This window comes from Oryzias melastigma, linkage group LG1 (genome assembly GCF_002922805.2).
Source record: "Oryzias melastigma strain HK-1 linkage group LG1, ASM292280v2, whole genome shotgun sequence".
NCBI lineage: Eukaryota > Metazoa > Chordata > Actinopteri > Beloniformes > Adrianichthyidae > Oryzias > Oryzias melastigma.
Window position 1 is genome coordinate 15,926,977 of NC_050512.1, and position 17,435 is coordinate 15,944,411.

Sequence of the window (17,435 nt, forward strand, 5' to 3'; positions counted from 1 at the left end):
TGATAGAGGAATGCAAAATTGTGGATCATCTTTGACCCCTTGAGATGTTGAGGTCCTCTGGGAGGGACGAGGATGGATAGACGGACAGGCAGGAATCCATCAGAGGATTCAAGCCGTTCAGTGTTGAATGCACTGAAGCCGGACTGAGAGGAGGGACAGTAAAAGACAGCAGCCAAAAGACAAAGATTGTCATTTGTAGTTAGAGCTGAGAGCTGGAGAATTTAAGTATATAGCGGTACATTCAAGCAAAGATTGACATGTACATTTTTAATTAGAATCATATAAGTATTATTTAACATTAAAAGTTACAATCATAGGTCACTTTGTAAGGTACACCTTGCTAGTACTGGGTTAAGGATAATTGTATTTTATTTATTTATGTCAACTCTTTCAGGTGCAGTAAAAGATAACTTCTTTAAGGACCACTCCAATAAAAATGACGTTTTTGGTGTTCTTAACAGGTTCTTCTGGCATTCTTCTGGTGATGGAGGACATATTTAAAGAAAATTAAGTTTAATTTTGCATTTCTGAGTACTTCCTTATTCATATCATTGTGAATCAGGAGCACACAATAACAATATAGTTGGAAAAAGCTTGTATTAGTGATGTATGTGCTACAGTCAGCGGCCCAAAGGCTCCCTCCATGGTCCAATCCATTTAAATGTATTCTCCTGTAGACTAATAGATCCACAAACAGCTGGAAGTATGAAGAATTCCTCTACATTTTTGTTGTAACAGTAATATTAGGTTAAGGTTGTAAGATAGTGTAAAAAAAAAGGGATGATGGGAAATGAGAGGGCCTTACCCCTCACCGAAAGAGGTGAATTTGTTTCAAATGCCACTCTGCAGAAACTAGGTCCAAGAAAACAACAAGTTGTCTTGTCTTTAATAATTTAAAGACTGCTGGTTACACTTTTACTGTAAATCAAAAGATGATTGGAGTGTGACTTTTAGTGTGTGTTAGCTGATTGACCTTTGTGTATCGACCCCTGAAGGAAGCAGTTGGGAGAAAAAGTTTTTCACCAGGTCTGATTTGTCTAATGTGTCATAAAAGGTAAAAAAAATGTATATTATATGTATAAACACTGTTTTAACTCAAAGTAATATTTAACTGCAACATTTAAAAAATAATTGGCTTGATGGCCACAAAAACATAAGTAAAGTGTATTTTTCTAAAGAGTGAAGTGTGGGGCTCTGCAGCCCTCACTGGGTTTTGGTAATAAAATAAGCTGGAGTTAAAGGTTCCAGACTCCTTATCTAAATGTTCACATTTAAATTTAATCTAAAAACGATCTGTAAGTGAATTAGCTTTTAACTAGATTTTTAATGGTCTTTAAATTAAATAAATGCCAATTATCGTTAATTAAAAAAAGGGAAAAAAATCAATAAAACTATTGCTGAATGTGTCTAGTAGGCCAATATCTGTACAGCATGTCCTATAAACATTTAGAGAAATATGTGTTCTTGTCAGATGATGAGTTTATCATTAACATTTGTAACAGCACCAAACATAAAAGTTTAACAGAAAATATGGAGTTCCAATATTTTGACAAAAAACATACATTTCAGAGACTGCAAAAATATATTTTTGAAATAAACATAAAATAAAATATTTTATATAAAAAATAGACATCACTTTTACCACAGTATGTTTGGTTAGTACCCGAGGAAGTGGTACTATCAAATTCATGCTTTATTAATCTTTAACAGCGAACCGCCTCAGTGCCATGCAGACAGTCAGAGCACAACTGCATACAAATTTTGTTTCTTTTCTGTTGCTTTCTTTTCTTCGCCGAGTGTTTTTTGGTAACTTTAAAATACATTATAACAAAATAAATCATACAATGAGATATATGAGTAAATACTGCATATGTAGTTGGAAAAGCAGTGTTTTATCTGTGCATACAGTGCAAGAGTCGTTCCTCGGTAAAACAAACAACAAAAAAAAGCCTGTCACCACATACATTCTAATCGTCAAATTTAGCATAAACAGAGTATAAAACCTTGAGAACATTATCACAGTTTTCATCCTTAGAAACAATATCTTTACAAAATATTCATGTGCAGTTATTTATAAATATATAAAGATTTACATCATATTTACATCACATTTTGTTCAATTATTTATAATAATAATACATCTATTAATTTAATTCATAACATTTACATGCTGTTAATTCTTTGTAAAGTATTAGTCAACATTCTTAGGAATGTGGAAATGTTTTGAAGAGAATACATTTCACACTGCGGACAACCAACCTGAAAAAGAAAAGGAGAATATGTTTCATAGAGTTTCATAAAAGATAAATGCTGAAAGGAAACAAGACACTCACCTCTGGTTTGAGGTCGTCATTGAAATGATATAAGCAGTCTGTTTTACTGTCATTAATCTGCTCCTCCAAAATGACCATTATCAACTCCACCATGTAACAACGCAGCACCTTGTCTTTACATTTCTGGGAAAGAAAAGGCATGTGTCAGCGGAAAGAGTAGATAAAGCTGGTGATTCTGGTTAAAGTGGCCAAACTTTACGCTTCATTTTAGTAAAAGTGGCTTTAAAGATTATCTTTCGTTACCATATGGTTATTATTTATTAGGGGTGTAACAATAAATCGATTCATTGATACGATTCCTGCGATCCTACCAGATGGATTTCTATGAGGCAAGTTGTTCATCAAATTGATTAATTAATTACAGACAAATTAGTGCTTGAATATGAACTTGAATATGAGGGTGCGCAGTAAAGCATACAGTGTTAATTCTGTTACAGCTCACTAGAGGTGCATTCACACCGAACGCGATTCTGGCGGCAGAAGCGGCCATCTCCAATGTTATTTAATGGTCCAGATACGCTCTGAGGCGAATTGAAGCCCCGCGGCGCAATGTGAGCAACCGGCGTGGCGCCAAGGTCTGCCAGCAGGCCGATTTAAGTGGCGAGGCGTGAATCGGGCAGCAGCCAAAATGTAAATACCTGAAGTTTTACAGGTTGCTGGGTCGTATCAGCCAATCAGGAACTCAGCTTTGGGCACGGGACTTTTCCAATGACTCAATCAAGGGGGTATAATCCTATCCAATACAAGAATTTATGACCTGTCACAACTAGTTGCAGCCGGACAGCCTCCCGGACCAGCGGGGCTCGGCCACTCCACACGCCGGGAGAGACAGAGCCACTGAGGGAGTGCTGACTGCAGAGCGCGGGGTAGGAACTGAGCACCATGGGGCGGAAACCGCGGACCAGGGACCGTGGACCGCATGCGGGAACCTGGGGAGCAGGGACCGGAAAGTACGGGGCGGAGAATATCGAAAATGGCACAGACTAGGAGCCGCTAGGAACTGTACCCGAAGAACCGCTTTGGCACCGGAACCGCATAAAAACCAATCGGTGCCCAATTGGTGAGCTTTCAAGCTCAAACACAGAGACTTACAAACGATGAAGAAGCGGCTGTCATACAGACACAGCCCCATGTACCGGGAAAATCTTTTCATAATGATCACAACTCAAACATGGAGACATGATTACTGATGTTATTCTAGAACTTTTCACAATAAATAAACCTTTATTCTTTAATGTTGTATGTGACTTCCATTCATTATCCACAGACAGAGCTGGTAGCTCCTCCCACATGCAGCCGTGGCGTCAGGAACACATTATTTGACAAACAGCAAATTCACCGCGTGGTGATAAATGGGCGGGGCACGCGAATTTGTCGCACGAATCACATTTGGTGTGTATGCACCATAACATTCATCCATCTGTGCTTTTTTAAGGGCATGCTTAAAGTATGCCACCTGCAACTTTCTCATCCTGGATGTTCTCGAGTTCACCCAGAGATGTACTGTGTACGGAGGGGAACCGAAAGTCTTAATAATGTTCTGTTTGTATTTTTTTATATGGAAAAAGAACAGGCTGAACTTTATAAAACTAAACTGTAAATGGATTTGCCATTACTTCTTGTGTACTTGTTTTTTTTTTTTGTGCACACGTTTGATTTGCACTTGATCATCTTGGAAGAAACACAAAAAATCTGGAAAACTTCACCTTGATTTAAGGTCAGTGAATCGGATCATTCAAAATGAACCAACTATGAATCGTATGGTCAACCACAATCAAATCACTGTTGAAAGGAATCATTACACCCCTTGTATATAATATCAGTTGAAGAACAAGAAAAAACAGATTTTCTGGCACAAAAAGAGGATAAAAGTCATAAAATATAAGGTGAAATGAAAACATACTTATACTTGAATGTACCCCAATTATTTATGCAAAATTTTGTATTATTACTAATCTCTATGTACCAATGAAATAAATAGTTTTTATGTTTGTTTAGTGGTAATTATTATCTGGTTTTGCTAAATTTCTCAGTTTTAATTATTTAGTTAGGTCTGAAAAAAATAAAGTATCTAATCATAGATTAGTTTGATATAGATTACACTGCATAAACACAAGATATATTGTTAGGGGTTAGGATAAAAACGTTTTTAACTTTAACCCAACATATTAAGGTCATTTATTTTCATTCATAATTTATATAAAAAATTAATTTGTTGCTTTCTTTACGGTTTTTTTTACATTTTCTATATATTGTTCGAAATAAAGGCCTAATAAGAATAGCTGGAAAGAAAAATACTGTTTTTTAATGTGGTTGAATGACTTTTAGATTACATTGCAGTTTTTCTTAAGTACTTTAGAGCTGTCTTAAAAAGCTATGGACTATTGCGGACGAACTCAGAGAAAAGTAAAAGCAAAATCTTAAAGCTTTTGAGATTCTGGAGCATTCTGAAAACAATTTATTTATTACACGTATTTATAATTAAATTAAAGCATAAATAACCAGCATCTCTGGGAAGGGGTTACTGCCCTAAACATCTCTGATCGGGTAGTATTTCAAATGTAAACTTAGTAAATAAACCATTCCAATTTTATGAGGGAGGAAAATGAAAAATGATATGAGGGAGACAGAAAATCTTTTACAAACAACTCATATCTTTCCCTATAAGAACATATGAGAAAACATAATTTATAAATAATAACTACACCGATGTATCCGCTGATCTTACTGTTCCTAGAATAAGTCAAACATAACACTTTCATAGCTTACCTCAACATCACTTAAAGGCGCTGTGTACAGCATTGCATCTGACTTCTGAAAACGAAAAAAAAATAAACACACATTATAATAAAATTCAAACTAAAATGTAAAAAAAAAAATAGCAAAAAAATAACCACAACCATTCCACAGCTGCTTGAAAGCAACAACAATGAGTAAATGGGTCAGTCAAGGGTAAAAAAAAAAAAACAATTATCATTTGTCTAGTCTGAAAGAATCTAATTTCAAGAACAACACAATATGTTCTATTTATACTCCATTAAAACCTAATTTTATGAGAAGCAATAAGCAAAGTGATCTTATCTTAAATTGACAAATTGCTTAACAAATTTAAATCCAACTTTCATGCACTTTATGAACTGGTGATTTGTGTGATGGCCAAATGTGGTGTAATGTTTGTTTTTCACCACAAAGAGGCGCAAGTTTGGAAGTCAAAAAAGGTTTATTATTGTCACTGTGTTAAGATTTTATGGGAGTAACTGTTTTAAGCCAGTGCGAGAAGTGCCTTTTGCTGAAAAAGCTGTTAAATCTAATATTTATTTCAATCTAATTTTACTAATTGAGTTCCATAAAAATCCACTACTGAGGGAAATTGTTCAGAGCCCTCAGTAATGAAGGAAAAATGCTAAAACTACTGGAATAGCATGAAACTGACTAAAATATTTAGTGGAAAATCAATTTGGATATTGATTTTGAATGATATAACTAAATCATTTGGGATTAGTTAGCACATTTTGCTCCAGAATGCCAATAAAGGCCCTGAAATGTCATTGCAGCAATTCAAAACATTCAGATTGAGACAAAACCTCCTCAATGTTTCACAGCAGATGCAATCTTCTCTGTCTTATACGCTTTCTTTATGAGTCACTTTGACACAGCGGTGGAATCTGATTGGCTATTCAGAAACAGCGCTTTGAATGTCACGTGTGCCACAGGTAACGTGCAGATTAGCTGAGACAAAAGTCGGAGGTTGTATCATTAGCTTTTGTCGGTAGATCTGTGTGGGCACATGGGGCCCTCTGCAGCAGTTGAGTTAAAAAAAATGTAATCCCTATTGAAGATAAAACATCAAATAACTTCCTTACTGCTAAACTTTTAGACAGCATCAATATTAAGAACCAAAATGTTTTGATAAACGTTTAAATGTTAAAATATCATATTTTATATACATTTTTTTAAACATAATTGATTGAATCTGCTTATTTATTAATCACTCAGTTTCTAGCAGGAAATGATGCAAAGTCGTGTGCGCTTTGACTGTTTAACAGAACTTTTATACGGACAATATTAAGGTCTATTGACCTCACTGGAGCATTCCATTGCTGCAGAGGAGGCATTATCAGTTTTATGCTGTTTCAGTGATTTGGGATTTTTTTGTGACAGAGTTAAAAAATATTAATAATGGGTGTTAAATGTATTTTAGACACTTTTATAAGGTATTCACTTCGGGGCCCCAGAGTGTTTGGGGGCCCGAGGTGATCGCCCTTCTTTGCCTAATAGTATGTCCGCCCCTGTGTGCGGGAAAACTATTTTTTTTTTAAAAACCACCACACTTGAACATTATTTCTTAAGACAGAAAATGTGTTTGCAAACATTCACTTTACATTTATCTCTATATTCTTTGCAGCCATAAATCTTTTGCTGCAGAGTTGCTGGAGCCAACCCAGTTACTACTGTACAAAGGGGGGTATACCCTGACCAGGTCACCAGGTCAATACAGGGCCACACACATACACACACACATCAAGGAGCAATCTAGAATCAACAATCAACTTAGGATGCATGTTTTTGGGCTGTTGGAGGAAGCCAAAGTGCCCAGAGAAAACCCATCATGCACAGGAGGAACATGCAAAGAAAGATCCCAGCCGTGATTTGGGCCTTTCCGCTTTGAGGAAAGAGCCCTAACCACTGTGCCACCAGCAAAGACAAACTTGCATTTTTAAAAGCCTAAAATCATTCAATCATTTTTCAAAAAATGCAATAAAATACATATAGATTCAAAACTTACTAACATTAATGGGGGCATCATTTTATAACTGCAAATCATTTATGACAGGAATATCACGCAATAGATTATAAACAAGTCACAAAGTCCGAAATGAAGTTAAACTCGTTCATAAAAAATGTATGTTCATCCATCTCTTCAGTTTTGCATCAGCTCCCCTCTAACAACCATGAAGGTTGTCGACAGTCTTGTGGACTTTAAACCTCTCAATATTATGTGTAACTGAATAGTCACTGGAACATCCAGCTGCTCGGGGGGTTACTTATAGCCTCTACATAAACATGGTTGTTAATAATTTTCTTTTTAATCTACAGGCAAAATTCTTCATCTCCCTAATTATAGTTGATAGTGACAACCCTAACGTCCCCAAACCACAGGAAGGCTGTAAGTTTGAAGACACTTGCTGTTAGGTATTCGCATGCATGTGGTCAAATTATTTGACTTTTTCCAGGGGTAAAATCACTTCCTACAGTCCGTGTCATTGGTTGATTTTTCAACAAAAGCAGTAATGTCTGTTAACGTTTATCCAATTTTTTCTTCTGATGACAACATCAGAAAGCGCCAACATAGCGCTCATTTAAGCTAACGTTTGAAAGCATTCAGGTTTTTGTGGTTTCCTGTGTACTCTTTTTGTCAGGAGTCGATGTTAAAAAGTGCCTGCAAACAACAGCAAGGCCTGGACTGTGGTGGAACTGCAAACGTTCCTTATCATCCTGGGTGATGATTCAGGGTGGGCTAGCGGCACACTGGCGGTCTACACCTCGCATGCTCGCCAGAATTAACTGGACCGTACCGTACCAATCCTTACCGTATCGGACTGGACTGCTCGGTTTATTTTTATGTCCAATGACAAATTTGTCTTTAATTCATGTAAAAAAAATTCAAGACATTTAGATTATATGCATCGCTTAGACAACAACTGTATTTCTGCAGGGGCTGAGTTACATAGTCATAACTGAAAAGTGACTGTGTCTGATACCTTCTCTCACCTGAAGGGTGCTATTCAGCTCCTCCAAACAAGTCAAGAGGTCTTCTATTTCAGATTCAGCACTTGTGCACGTAGTCAGGAAGCTTTAAGACAATAAAAAAACACAATAGCTGAGTGTTGAATACTGTATACAACTTTGAATTGCTTGTTTGGGTTTATTTTGTTTTGACTTTTTTTATAAATTAGCTTTGTGCAGTTTCACTGATGGAAATTATACAAAATTACAAGCGTTCCTCTGATTTACCTCAGAATTAAGAAGGAAAGCCACAGCTGAGTTTTGGGGTTGTCTCGACACAGGTTACAGATCTGGATCTGGCCGTCTTTCTAGAAATGGAACAGTGAAATGATCACATTAAAAAGTGCTTAAAAATCGCTCACATTCTTTAAAGTAAGCTGTTGTACCATTAAATATGACTTAACATTCCAACAATTCCCAGAAATACTTGCAGATGTTGTTTGTGTTTTTTACAAACATAAAAGTAACTCTCCACTTTTAGTGCTTGATTGAACTCCCTCACAGCTGCTCTGACATACTAACAGGATGTGCTAAAGTAAATATTTTTCAGCAAAAGTTCTCGTTTTCCCTCATTCACTTAAAGATGTATTTGCATACTTTTTACATGATAGTAAATTCTAAAGTCTTAAATACAACTAAGGGAGCATATCCCTTTCCCCATGATTCAGTTTGAGCCCCGATATTTGGGTCCGTTTTATTTTGACATGATATATGATTTATGTATTATAAAACCACTACAACAAATGTTATTGTTCACTATTCGCATATTCCACAACCAGCTTTCACTGATTTACACATTTTGGTTTGGTAGGGATTTTTATGCCAGATGCCTTTCCTGATAGAACTTTTTTTTTTATCCGGGCTGTGGACAGGCACAGGAAGACTCCGACTTAAGTTTCCCTCTGCCTATTGACCCACTCTGGAGTAAGCTCATTGTATCCCCTGAGAAGGGAACCTAGGTTTCCTGAGCACCAATCTTCCACCCAGCTAACTGAGCCATCCAAAAAAAAACCCTCTCATTTTAAATTTGATAAAAAGGAAGAAAAACCTTTCAGTTAGCTTTTACTAAGCCTAAGGTAATAAAACAATCGATAAGCACAATTGTTTGATTGAATGTTTACATCAGAAGGATGAGAGAAAAAAATTAGATGACGAAGCATTACAGTTTTACAACCTATCTCAAAACACTATCAATTGAAGGAGCAGCATCTCCATCCACACTTTTTCCAAACCTGCTTAATCACTTTTTGAGTCATTGGGTTGCTGGAGCCTATCCCAACCAAAGTTGGACAAAGACAGAGTTCACCCTGGATGGTTTGCCAGTCCACCACAGGACTAAACACCAATATACATACATTCAAACCTAGTGACAAATACAAGTCACCATCAGTCAACCTATGAATTATACTTTTTGACTGTGGAAGTCAAAAAAATAAGCTAGAGTCCCAAGACAAAACGACCCAGAGAAAAGGACCGAACCAGGATTCAAACCAAGGCCTTCTCCCTCACTATGAGGCAATAGTTATAACCACAACCCTACCATGTAGCCCTGGGAACAACATTTTATTAGATTAAAAAAATGTCTCCTTTACAAAAATGAAAACTTCAGCATCTATTCCATACTCTCAAATTCTCATTCCTCAAACTCAGACTATTGCTATTAATAACCTCGTGTTCTTTATTCAGAATGTCAATATTGGGCCTGTTGGTTCATAATCTCTGTCAATGTTTTAGTTGCTAATCCCCAAGACCTAAATTTTTAATCAAGTTTCTCAAGGGTGCAAATAATTTGGAATTTCCTTCCTTTGCCGGAACAAAGAAAGAAGCACAAGTATTAAATTTCATAGGTCAGTGTGAATTGTTCCCATTGCTGTATGAATCTTAACTTATCCAGAACTCATAGACATTCTATCAGGAAGTTCTTAAGGGGCCCACTCATAAAAAATATCACATACACAGATGGGTCAGGTTTAAAGAAGGATTTCAATCAGATTTTCCTCCACCTGATATATCAGCAGTAGAAGAATTACCAGGCCAGTGTCTAAGAGATTTCGTTTCTGAAAATGACCCATTTTCACAACATGTTTTTTAAAAGGAAGCCTTACATCAACAAGGCTGAATTAGTACAAAAAGAATCATTGACAACTGTGATTTTCACATATCTTGATGTTTACAGTTGCCAAAGTCAACCAGGCAGTGAAAATATAGGAATTCTACAAGAAAGGGATTGTACATTCCAAAAACACTGTAGGATACAAGTATATCTAAAGAAATCAAAAGAATAGAACACAAAAAAATCTTTGGCAGTGCCTGCTTTATGTTCCTGTTATTATAAGAGAAAAACAATAGTGTGCTATTTTAGAGTGTACTTTCACATTAGTGAGACAAAGGTTTAAACTGGGGTCTGACGGTTAAGACCCTTTGCTCAAGTAATGACCAAAGCTTCACTATGGCAAATGGGAAAACCCAAACTAGCTTCTATGTTGCACAGCTATCTGACCATCATAGATTGAACAACATCTAATGCCTCTGGTGAATTAAGGATAGATTTGTTTACACCAGTATCCACCATTATTGATGTAAGTGCATACAGGCATGGAGTAAAAGGAACCACATGCTACGTCTATCACATATTTTGGGTTAGTCCAGAACAGAAACATCCCTTTTAGTGTAAGGATGCTTCTGTAGCAACTTATATTTTGCCGTACTAGCGAATAATGCACCTGATCCATGTACAATATTGACAAAGGAGGATTCATTTAAGTAACATTCATCTCAGGTCACAGATTTACTTAGTACATGGTCAAAAATGGTGTTTGTTGTTTTGCTGTCTCAAGAGAAAAACGCAGAAAAATGCTACATTTTTCACAAACTAGAATAATTGAGCCATTCCAGTAATCCTTGGGAGTTCCAGTAGTGATGGTTCTTAAACCTGACCGTTCAATCAGACTTTGTCTTTAGAAAAATTAGTGCAAAGACCTATCCCGGTGCTCATCCAACACCATTACTGGAATCTCTGCATGGGACCTTGGTTTTCAGCACCCTTGATTTGAAATCTGGATAAAGGCAAGTCACAGGGAGAGAACAGAAAGCCAAAGTCTCTTTGGGACTACATCAGTTTCAGCTCACGCCATTCGGAGTAAAAAGTGAAGGCGCAACCTTTAAGCAATTGATGATAAAAGCTCCTAGAAAACATAACCCTTTTGAAGCTTTAACTCCAGTGTTGACGTTATTTTGACTCCACAACTGTGTACACAATCAATGTAATTCTAGTGGATTCTGAAGCAGAGAAAATCAACCTTGCACTGATACGCAACACCTTACAGGAGTGAATCAACAGAGAATAATGAATGTAAATCAACTTCTGTCGTATAGAAAAGTGACTTTGCAACACTGCATTAATAAGTGGAATATTAGTCCAAAGCCACTTTCCTCGGCGTCAGGATCAGCTCATTCACGTTGATTCAGTAAATGGTCGAGGAGTTACACTAGGTCAAAGATTCCTGGGGACATCTCCAGTATTTAGGGGTTTTAGGAAAGACGAGGACGTTTTTTACTTTTTTGTACCAAATCTTGAGCAGCATCTCTAAGATCTTAATGCAGGGTTTGGAAGACTTCATCAAGCTCAGTTGACCCTCAATCTAAAGAAATGTCTTCTCCTTTAAACAGAAATCCAGTTCCTTGGACATGTGATGTCACATGGATTCAGAAAGAACTGGGACAATGTCCTATAGAGACAATAATAAAAGCCCCCGTCTGTGTACATCCAGACCATTTACTGCCATTTGAAGTTCACCCGGATGCTAGTGAGGAGGAACTATGACCGGAGTGGGTCTAAAGGACAGAACAATGTGAAAAAGTTGTTGCTCATGCTTGGAGACTGAAAGAGGCTGAATGTAACTATTCAACTTCTAAGAAGGGATGCCTTAAGGAGGTGTTACCTAGAGGGAGTGGAGTTTGTTATATTTGCCAACTTTCAGAGTTGACTTGAGCATTCAATTGGCATCTTCCAGTCTGATCCAATGGGCATTGAAGCTACAAAAATTCCAAATCAAAAAACATAACGATGTACCAAATGCATTATGCACAGTCATAGCTATATATGTTCAGTATGAGTCCTATGTGGCTATACAGGTTTCTGCATGTTCTGCTGATATGCAAATGACTTTGACAGAAATTTGTCAAGAGCGGCAGAGGGATCCAGGAATCCTCACCTTGGGGACACAAGCTGGAAAAAATGAGTTACAAATGACTTGTGTTTTCACTCAGTTGAGAATTCTTGTTTCAAAATTCTCATCTCAAAGATAGGAGCAATACATATCCATTAGTGATACTAATTAGAGTCTCGCATTACTACTTTTTTGGATTATTTTCACAACAACCCACAAAGTGGACATTTGGAATGATTGAAGAACCTCTAAAGCTGCTGTAGGTGACACGGAGGCCTTTAGTCCGAAAAGACGTCTGGATAAAATATTAAGTTTTATGTCAAGCATACAGGCATGACAACAAAAAGCTTGCCGGTTTATTTATTTTTCTTTACGTTCAATAATGAGTTGTAGGAAAATCTACTAATTTTTTTCAAGAATCTAAATGTTATTTTCCAATTATTTCACTCGAGTTTTGAAAGTAGCATCAGTGCATTAAGTCATTTTAATAAAGGGGCTCAGAGAAAAGATAGCAGTTTGACACATATTTAATAGTCAGTTAACATAGCAAAAAGTGTCATGCTATTTTTTTCTGATTTTAAAATGGGACCATCAATAAAGAGAAGCCATCAACCACCAAATATGATTGTGTCTGCAGCTCACCGCTCCCGCAGGATGCAGAGAACAAATGTCACACACCTATAGGTCCATGAAAACTAATAGAACTTTAACTTTAAATCATCTCACATTGATAATATTTCCTTGTTTTTGTCTCCATTTGACCTCCAAAGTTAGACTTCCTAAATTTATTCATCCATCCATTGACTTAATCTGAAGGAGAGTTAAGAGACTTGCTGGATGCTTAAATGTATCCAACAATTTAAATTTCAGCTAAAGTTCCATCCAGATAATATGTTGGCTTTGATAAGTTGGATACTGATTTATATATTAATTACTATTATCAGCATGTTTTTAACAGTAATTATGGTTGCAAACATGTTTATATTAAATGTTTGGTCATTAATTAGATCATTTTTTTTAAAGACCCGCTACAATCATCTTCCAATTTAATGTAAAACATTCCTAGTGTTCAGTCTTATCGAAAATAGGGGGAAAAAACTGTTGTTTTCTAAGACATAGTTTCTGCAGAGCGGCAGCAGTTCAATTGAAATTTGCCCCTGAGTTGTGGGCAGGGCTGCTGGTGTAGAGTAAGCCCCTCCCCCCTTTCCATCATCCATCTTTTTACCTTTTTCTACCACGCTATGGCGAGCAATACTGGAGGTATCCAGACCTACAGTTTTGAGCCAGATGCTAGCCCGGACGAGGAAAACAAAAACTCTGCCACCATCATTTCTAATAATTTGGGGGCCGTAGTGGGGGCGGCAGTACAGGGGTAGGGAGGTGGCAGTCTGAAAATGGCCAATCATCAGACGATTTTGGGGGACCTTAGAGACCTGCATCAGTCACTTATGGCACAGTTGCCTTCCTGCCACCGCGTGACCTCCAAATGTGCCCAAGGATGTAAAAAAAATCATCTGCTCAATTTTCCCTTTTTTTTTTTCTTAAAGTGTCCCTACCATGATTTTCTTAAGCCTATCAGAGTGAACTATATCTATATATAAGATCATATATTACCTTTGGACCACTAAAATATGAATTATTTATTAAATATTAGTTATAATTCGTGACTTTTTTCCTACCCGGAAGTAAAGTGACTCGATTCCTGAGGCTGGATAAGGGGAAAAATTGAGTGTTGTGTTAGTCTGGGGGCGGAGCTGTCAGAGCAGACGCTTCCTGGAAGGAGCAGTTGTCATCGATCTTACGTCAGCATGTTTCCACCCGCTTGTTTTCGAGGGTATGGAGGGTTTTTAGAGGATTACTCTTAAATGCATGAACGGATCAAAATACGGTTTTGGGGTTCTTTATAGTGAGGAATGAACAGTAAAATGCATTTAAAACCTCAAAAAGCAGAATTTTATGTCAGGACCCCTTTAAGGGGGGTCTCTAAATTAAAATGTTTACAATGCAGAGTAATGATTTATAGTTTTTGGATTTTTATATTTGGTTGTTTTTTGGTGATATTAAGAAAGGCAGATTTTTGTGCAAATGAATTTGAGTTATTTAAATCCTACTTTTGCTTGGTTCCCCATCGTTATAGGGCTGTGAATGAAGCGTGTGCGTTGATAACAGTGAGGAAGGCTCGCTCAAATATCAAACAGCTGTTTACATTAGTCTCCTCGGTAATGACAGCTTACGTAAACACTCATTTCAAGCTACTAAGCAATTTCCAGCTCCGGGGGCGGCGCTTCAGGAACCATAAGTGAGACAACTGAAAGTGAAACCATTCTGGAGACAGAGAACTCCATGGCTTCCCTACAAATACATCCAATGACGACCCGTGAATGCACGGCGACGCTAAAACCCAGACACGCACATGCACTTTACGCACGTCTATGACTTTTGCTCCCTGTTTTCCCCTTGTTCCTGTTCAAAGTGCTGCATAGAATCCCCTCTCAGTCTATAGACAAGTGCATAGGTATTCATAAAAATTAATGGAAAATATGAATAATTTTAAATAGACGTCTCACCACTCGCTGGTTCCGGTGACATGTGAGTTGATAGAGGACCACCAATAGCGCCGTCATGAAGACTATCATCTGCGCAGCCGCCGAGGTTGATCTCCTAAACAGCGAAGCCGCAGGTCCAGATCACATGTTTGGGTCTCATAAGTGACAGTCGAGCTGGTTTGTCTCATTGGTTTTAGGTCCGAATCCCGGATTTCTGCTGAGATTTCTGCGCGGGTCACAGGCAGAGACACTCACTCACTCACTCACTCACTGCCTCGATCCTCCTGCTCGGGGCCAAGTTCACTCCTCCTTCTTGTCACGCAGTCTGACGCCAATCACAGCTGCCAGAAACTTTTTTTTTTTCATCATGCAGATTGTGATTTGGTGTTTTACCCAGGCATGAATGGGTGCAGGTAAAAAGTGAAAGGGGAGTCCTGAAATTAGTAGAAACTTTTTGATATTGCTTATAAGTTTATGTGGAATCCTCTGCATCTGCCGGGCTTGGGACAGGCACTGGTTTATCCACTGCTGAGGCTGCAATTATCTTTTTTTTTTTTTTTTATCTGTCTCTCTATTTGTCAATCTATCTCTCCATCCATCCTTTAGTTGTTTTAATTTAATTTAATTTAATTTAATTTAATTTAATTTTGTCTTATTTTATTTTATTTTATTTTATTTTATTTTATTTTGTATAGTGACAACAGCTAAATTAGCTAAAATGTTAAACTAGGATCACCTTTCCTAAACTTCCACTACGCGTTAACCTAAATCAGGGGTCTACAACCTGCAGTTCTAGACCCCCATGTGGCACTTTTACCCGTCTACCATGGCTATTTTATTAAAGAAAATAAAAATAAAAACAGTTTCAAAATGTTAAAATGTACAAGCTGCACTGGGCTTTAAACCGCAGATATATTTAATGTATGTACAGAATGATTTTATACTGTAAATGTACGTGTATGTACCTCCCATCTCCAGCGTCTCACCATAAATTCATTGACGCTAAGCTTGTTTGCAGTAGCACAGATTCCTTCCTGGATAGCAAGCTTGATGGCCTTCAACTTAAAAGTTGCAATATACAAACTTTGTGTTTTAATTACCAATTAGAAATTTGTTGTGTGTGTTCTATTTGCTAAAAAAAGTAAAGTAGGCTATTCTTCTTTGCATTGATCTTTCATCCACCTTATTTTAGATTCTCATTCCAGTTACAGCGTTCCTAGTACCCCTAGTAGTGGAGGAAAAATCCACAGGATAGCCACAGCTTTGTATAAGCAGCATGGTTCAAAATCTGGGAAAAAAGTTGGGGGTCATAGTCCAGAAAATACGGTAACTATACAGTAAGAATCAAAAAAGTTGTAAAGAAGGGAAAAAGGTAAATTAACTGAAACTTTAACTTAACAATTAACAAATAATTGAAGGATAGTGCATCACAAGTCGACTTCAGATGCAGGTAGCAGTCGCATTTTTAAACCCCGCACCATTGCAGCAAAGGTTTTAAGAAAACATTAACATTTTACTGTGACCGGACGATTTTTCTCTAAAGTTGGCGTTTGTGAGAGGCCACCAAGGTGTGTTTTGAGGTCGCGCTGTGGCGTCCTATAGAGACACTCAGGAATGAGCCCATTACAAAATTGAATGAAAGTTTGGCAGCCACAAATTGGATCGCCTGCCAGCAGCAGCTTATGAGTAAATATCTCTGTACGGCGGCCGTCAAATCAATTGCCACTGGCTGGCAGTAGCCCGTGGGTATACAAAAAGTGGGCTGTTCTACAAGCCTGAAGACTGCCCGACATTTTTCTAAAAAATGTGGAAGTGACATGGAATTTTGAAAATTCCCATTATTACTGACACTCACTGAGGACATTTAAGCACTACACAAAGCCTCACTCAGTAGAAAATGTTGTTTGTGCCACCCTGCCTGCATTACTGAGTGTTTCATTCTGGACCTGATCCTTTTTTTTTTTTTTTGTTTTTTTTTTCCACCCTGCTTCATCTGATTGCTTGCTGCCTGCCCTGACCTCTGCCTGTCTGACTCTGATTTAGCTCTGTAGACTTTTATCTATGCTTAGTTCCTGTCTGAACTAATAAACCCGCTGCACATAAACAAGCTGTCTACTCGTTTGTGACACCAGCAAGACTGGACGACGAAACTTCATGGTGAGTGCCCTAACAGACCTAATCGTAACTCTCATTAATACATTTAATAAGTCAATAAAAATCAAATAAATATATATAAATAATGGCTTTAAATACTTTCGCTGATGGCTTCCATCAGATTTAATATTCATGTTTTACTTAAATTATTTTTCATGAACATTCTTTTTTATGTAAGTGGCCCTTTACCTTCATGTGTTCAAGTAAATTGAGCCACACATTTCATCCAAAACAAGCCATGCTGTGAGTTGAGGTTTATCAAATATTTGATAGTTCATCTTATTAAAAAATATGAATAAATAGGAAAAAGCTGTAATTTTTTATTATGAAAAAAAATGTTGCACTTTCTTTAAGTGGCCCGTTTTGCTTGAAGATGTTGCACATCTCAAAAAAAGCAGGACAGCTGATGTTTCCGCAGCTGCAGAGTTCTAAACAACAATATTTTA

The 17,435-nt window shown here is 37.3% G+C and overlaps 1 protein-coding gene across 1 annotated transcript; it reads right to left on the reverse strand.

Annotated features, from left to right (window-relative positions):
- Nucleotides 1–1,647: 1,647 nt before the first annotated feature.
- il15 (interleukin 15) lies at nucleotides 1,648–15,124 on the reverse strand. Its single transcript, XM_036212288.1, has 6 exons — nucleotides 14,857–15,124; nucleotides 8,349–8,428; nucleotides 8,106–8,187; nucleotides 5,103–5,147; nucleotides 2,334–2,456; nucleotides 1,648–2,259 (listed from the first exon to the last, which is right to left on the reverse strand). Exons 1-6 carry the CDS (start codon nucleotides 14,923–14,925, stop codon nucleotides 2,164–2,166), a joined length of 495 nt encoding a protein of 164 aa, XP_036068181.1. The 5' UTR covers nucleotides 14,926–15,124; the 3' UTR covers nucleotides 1,648–2,163.
- Nucleotides 15,125–17,435: the final 2,311 nt, after the last annotated feature.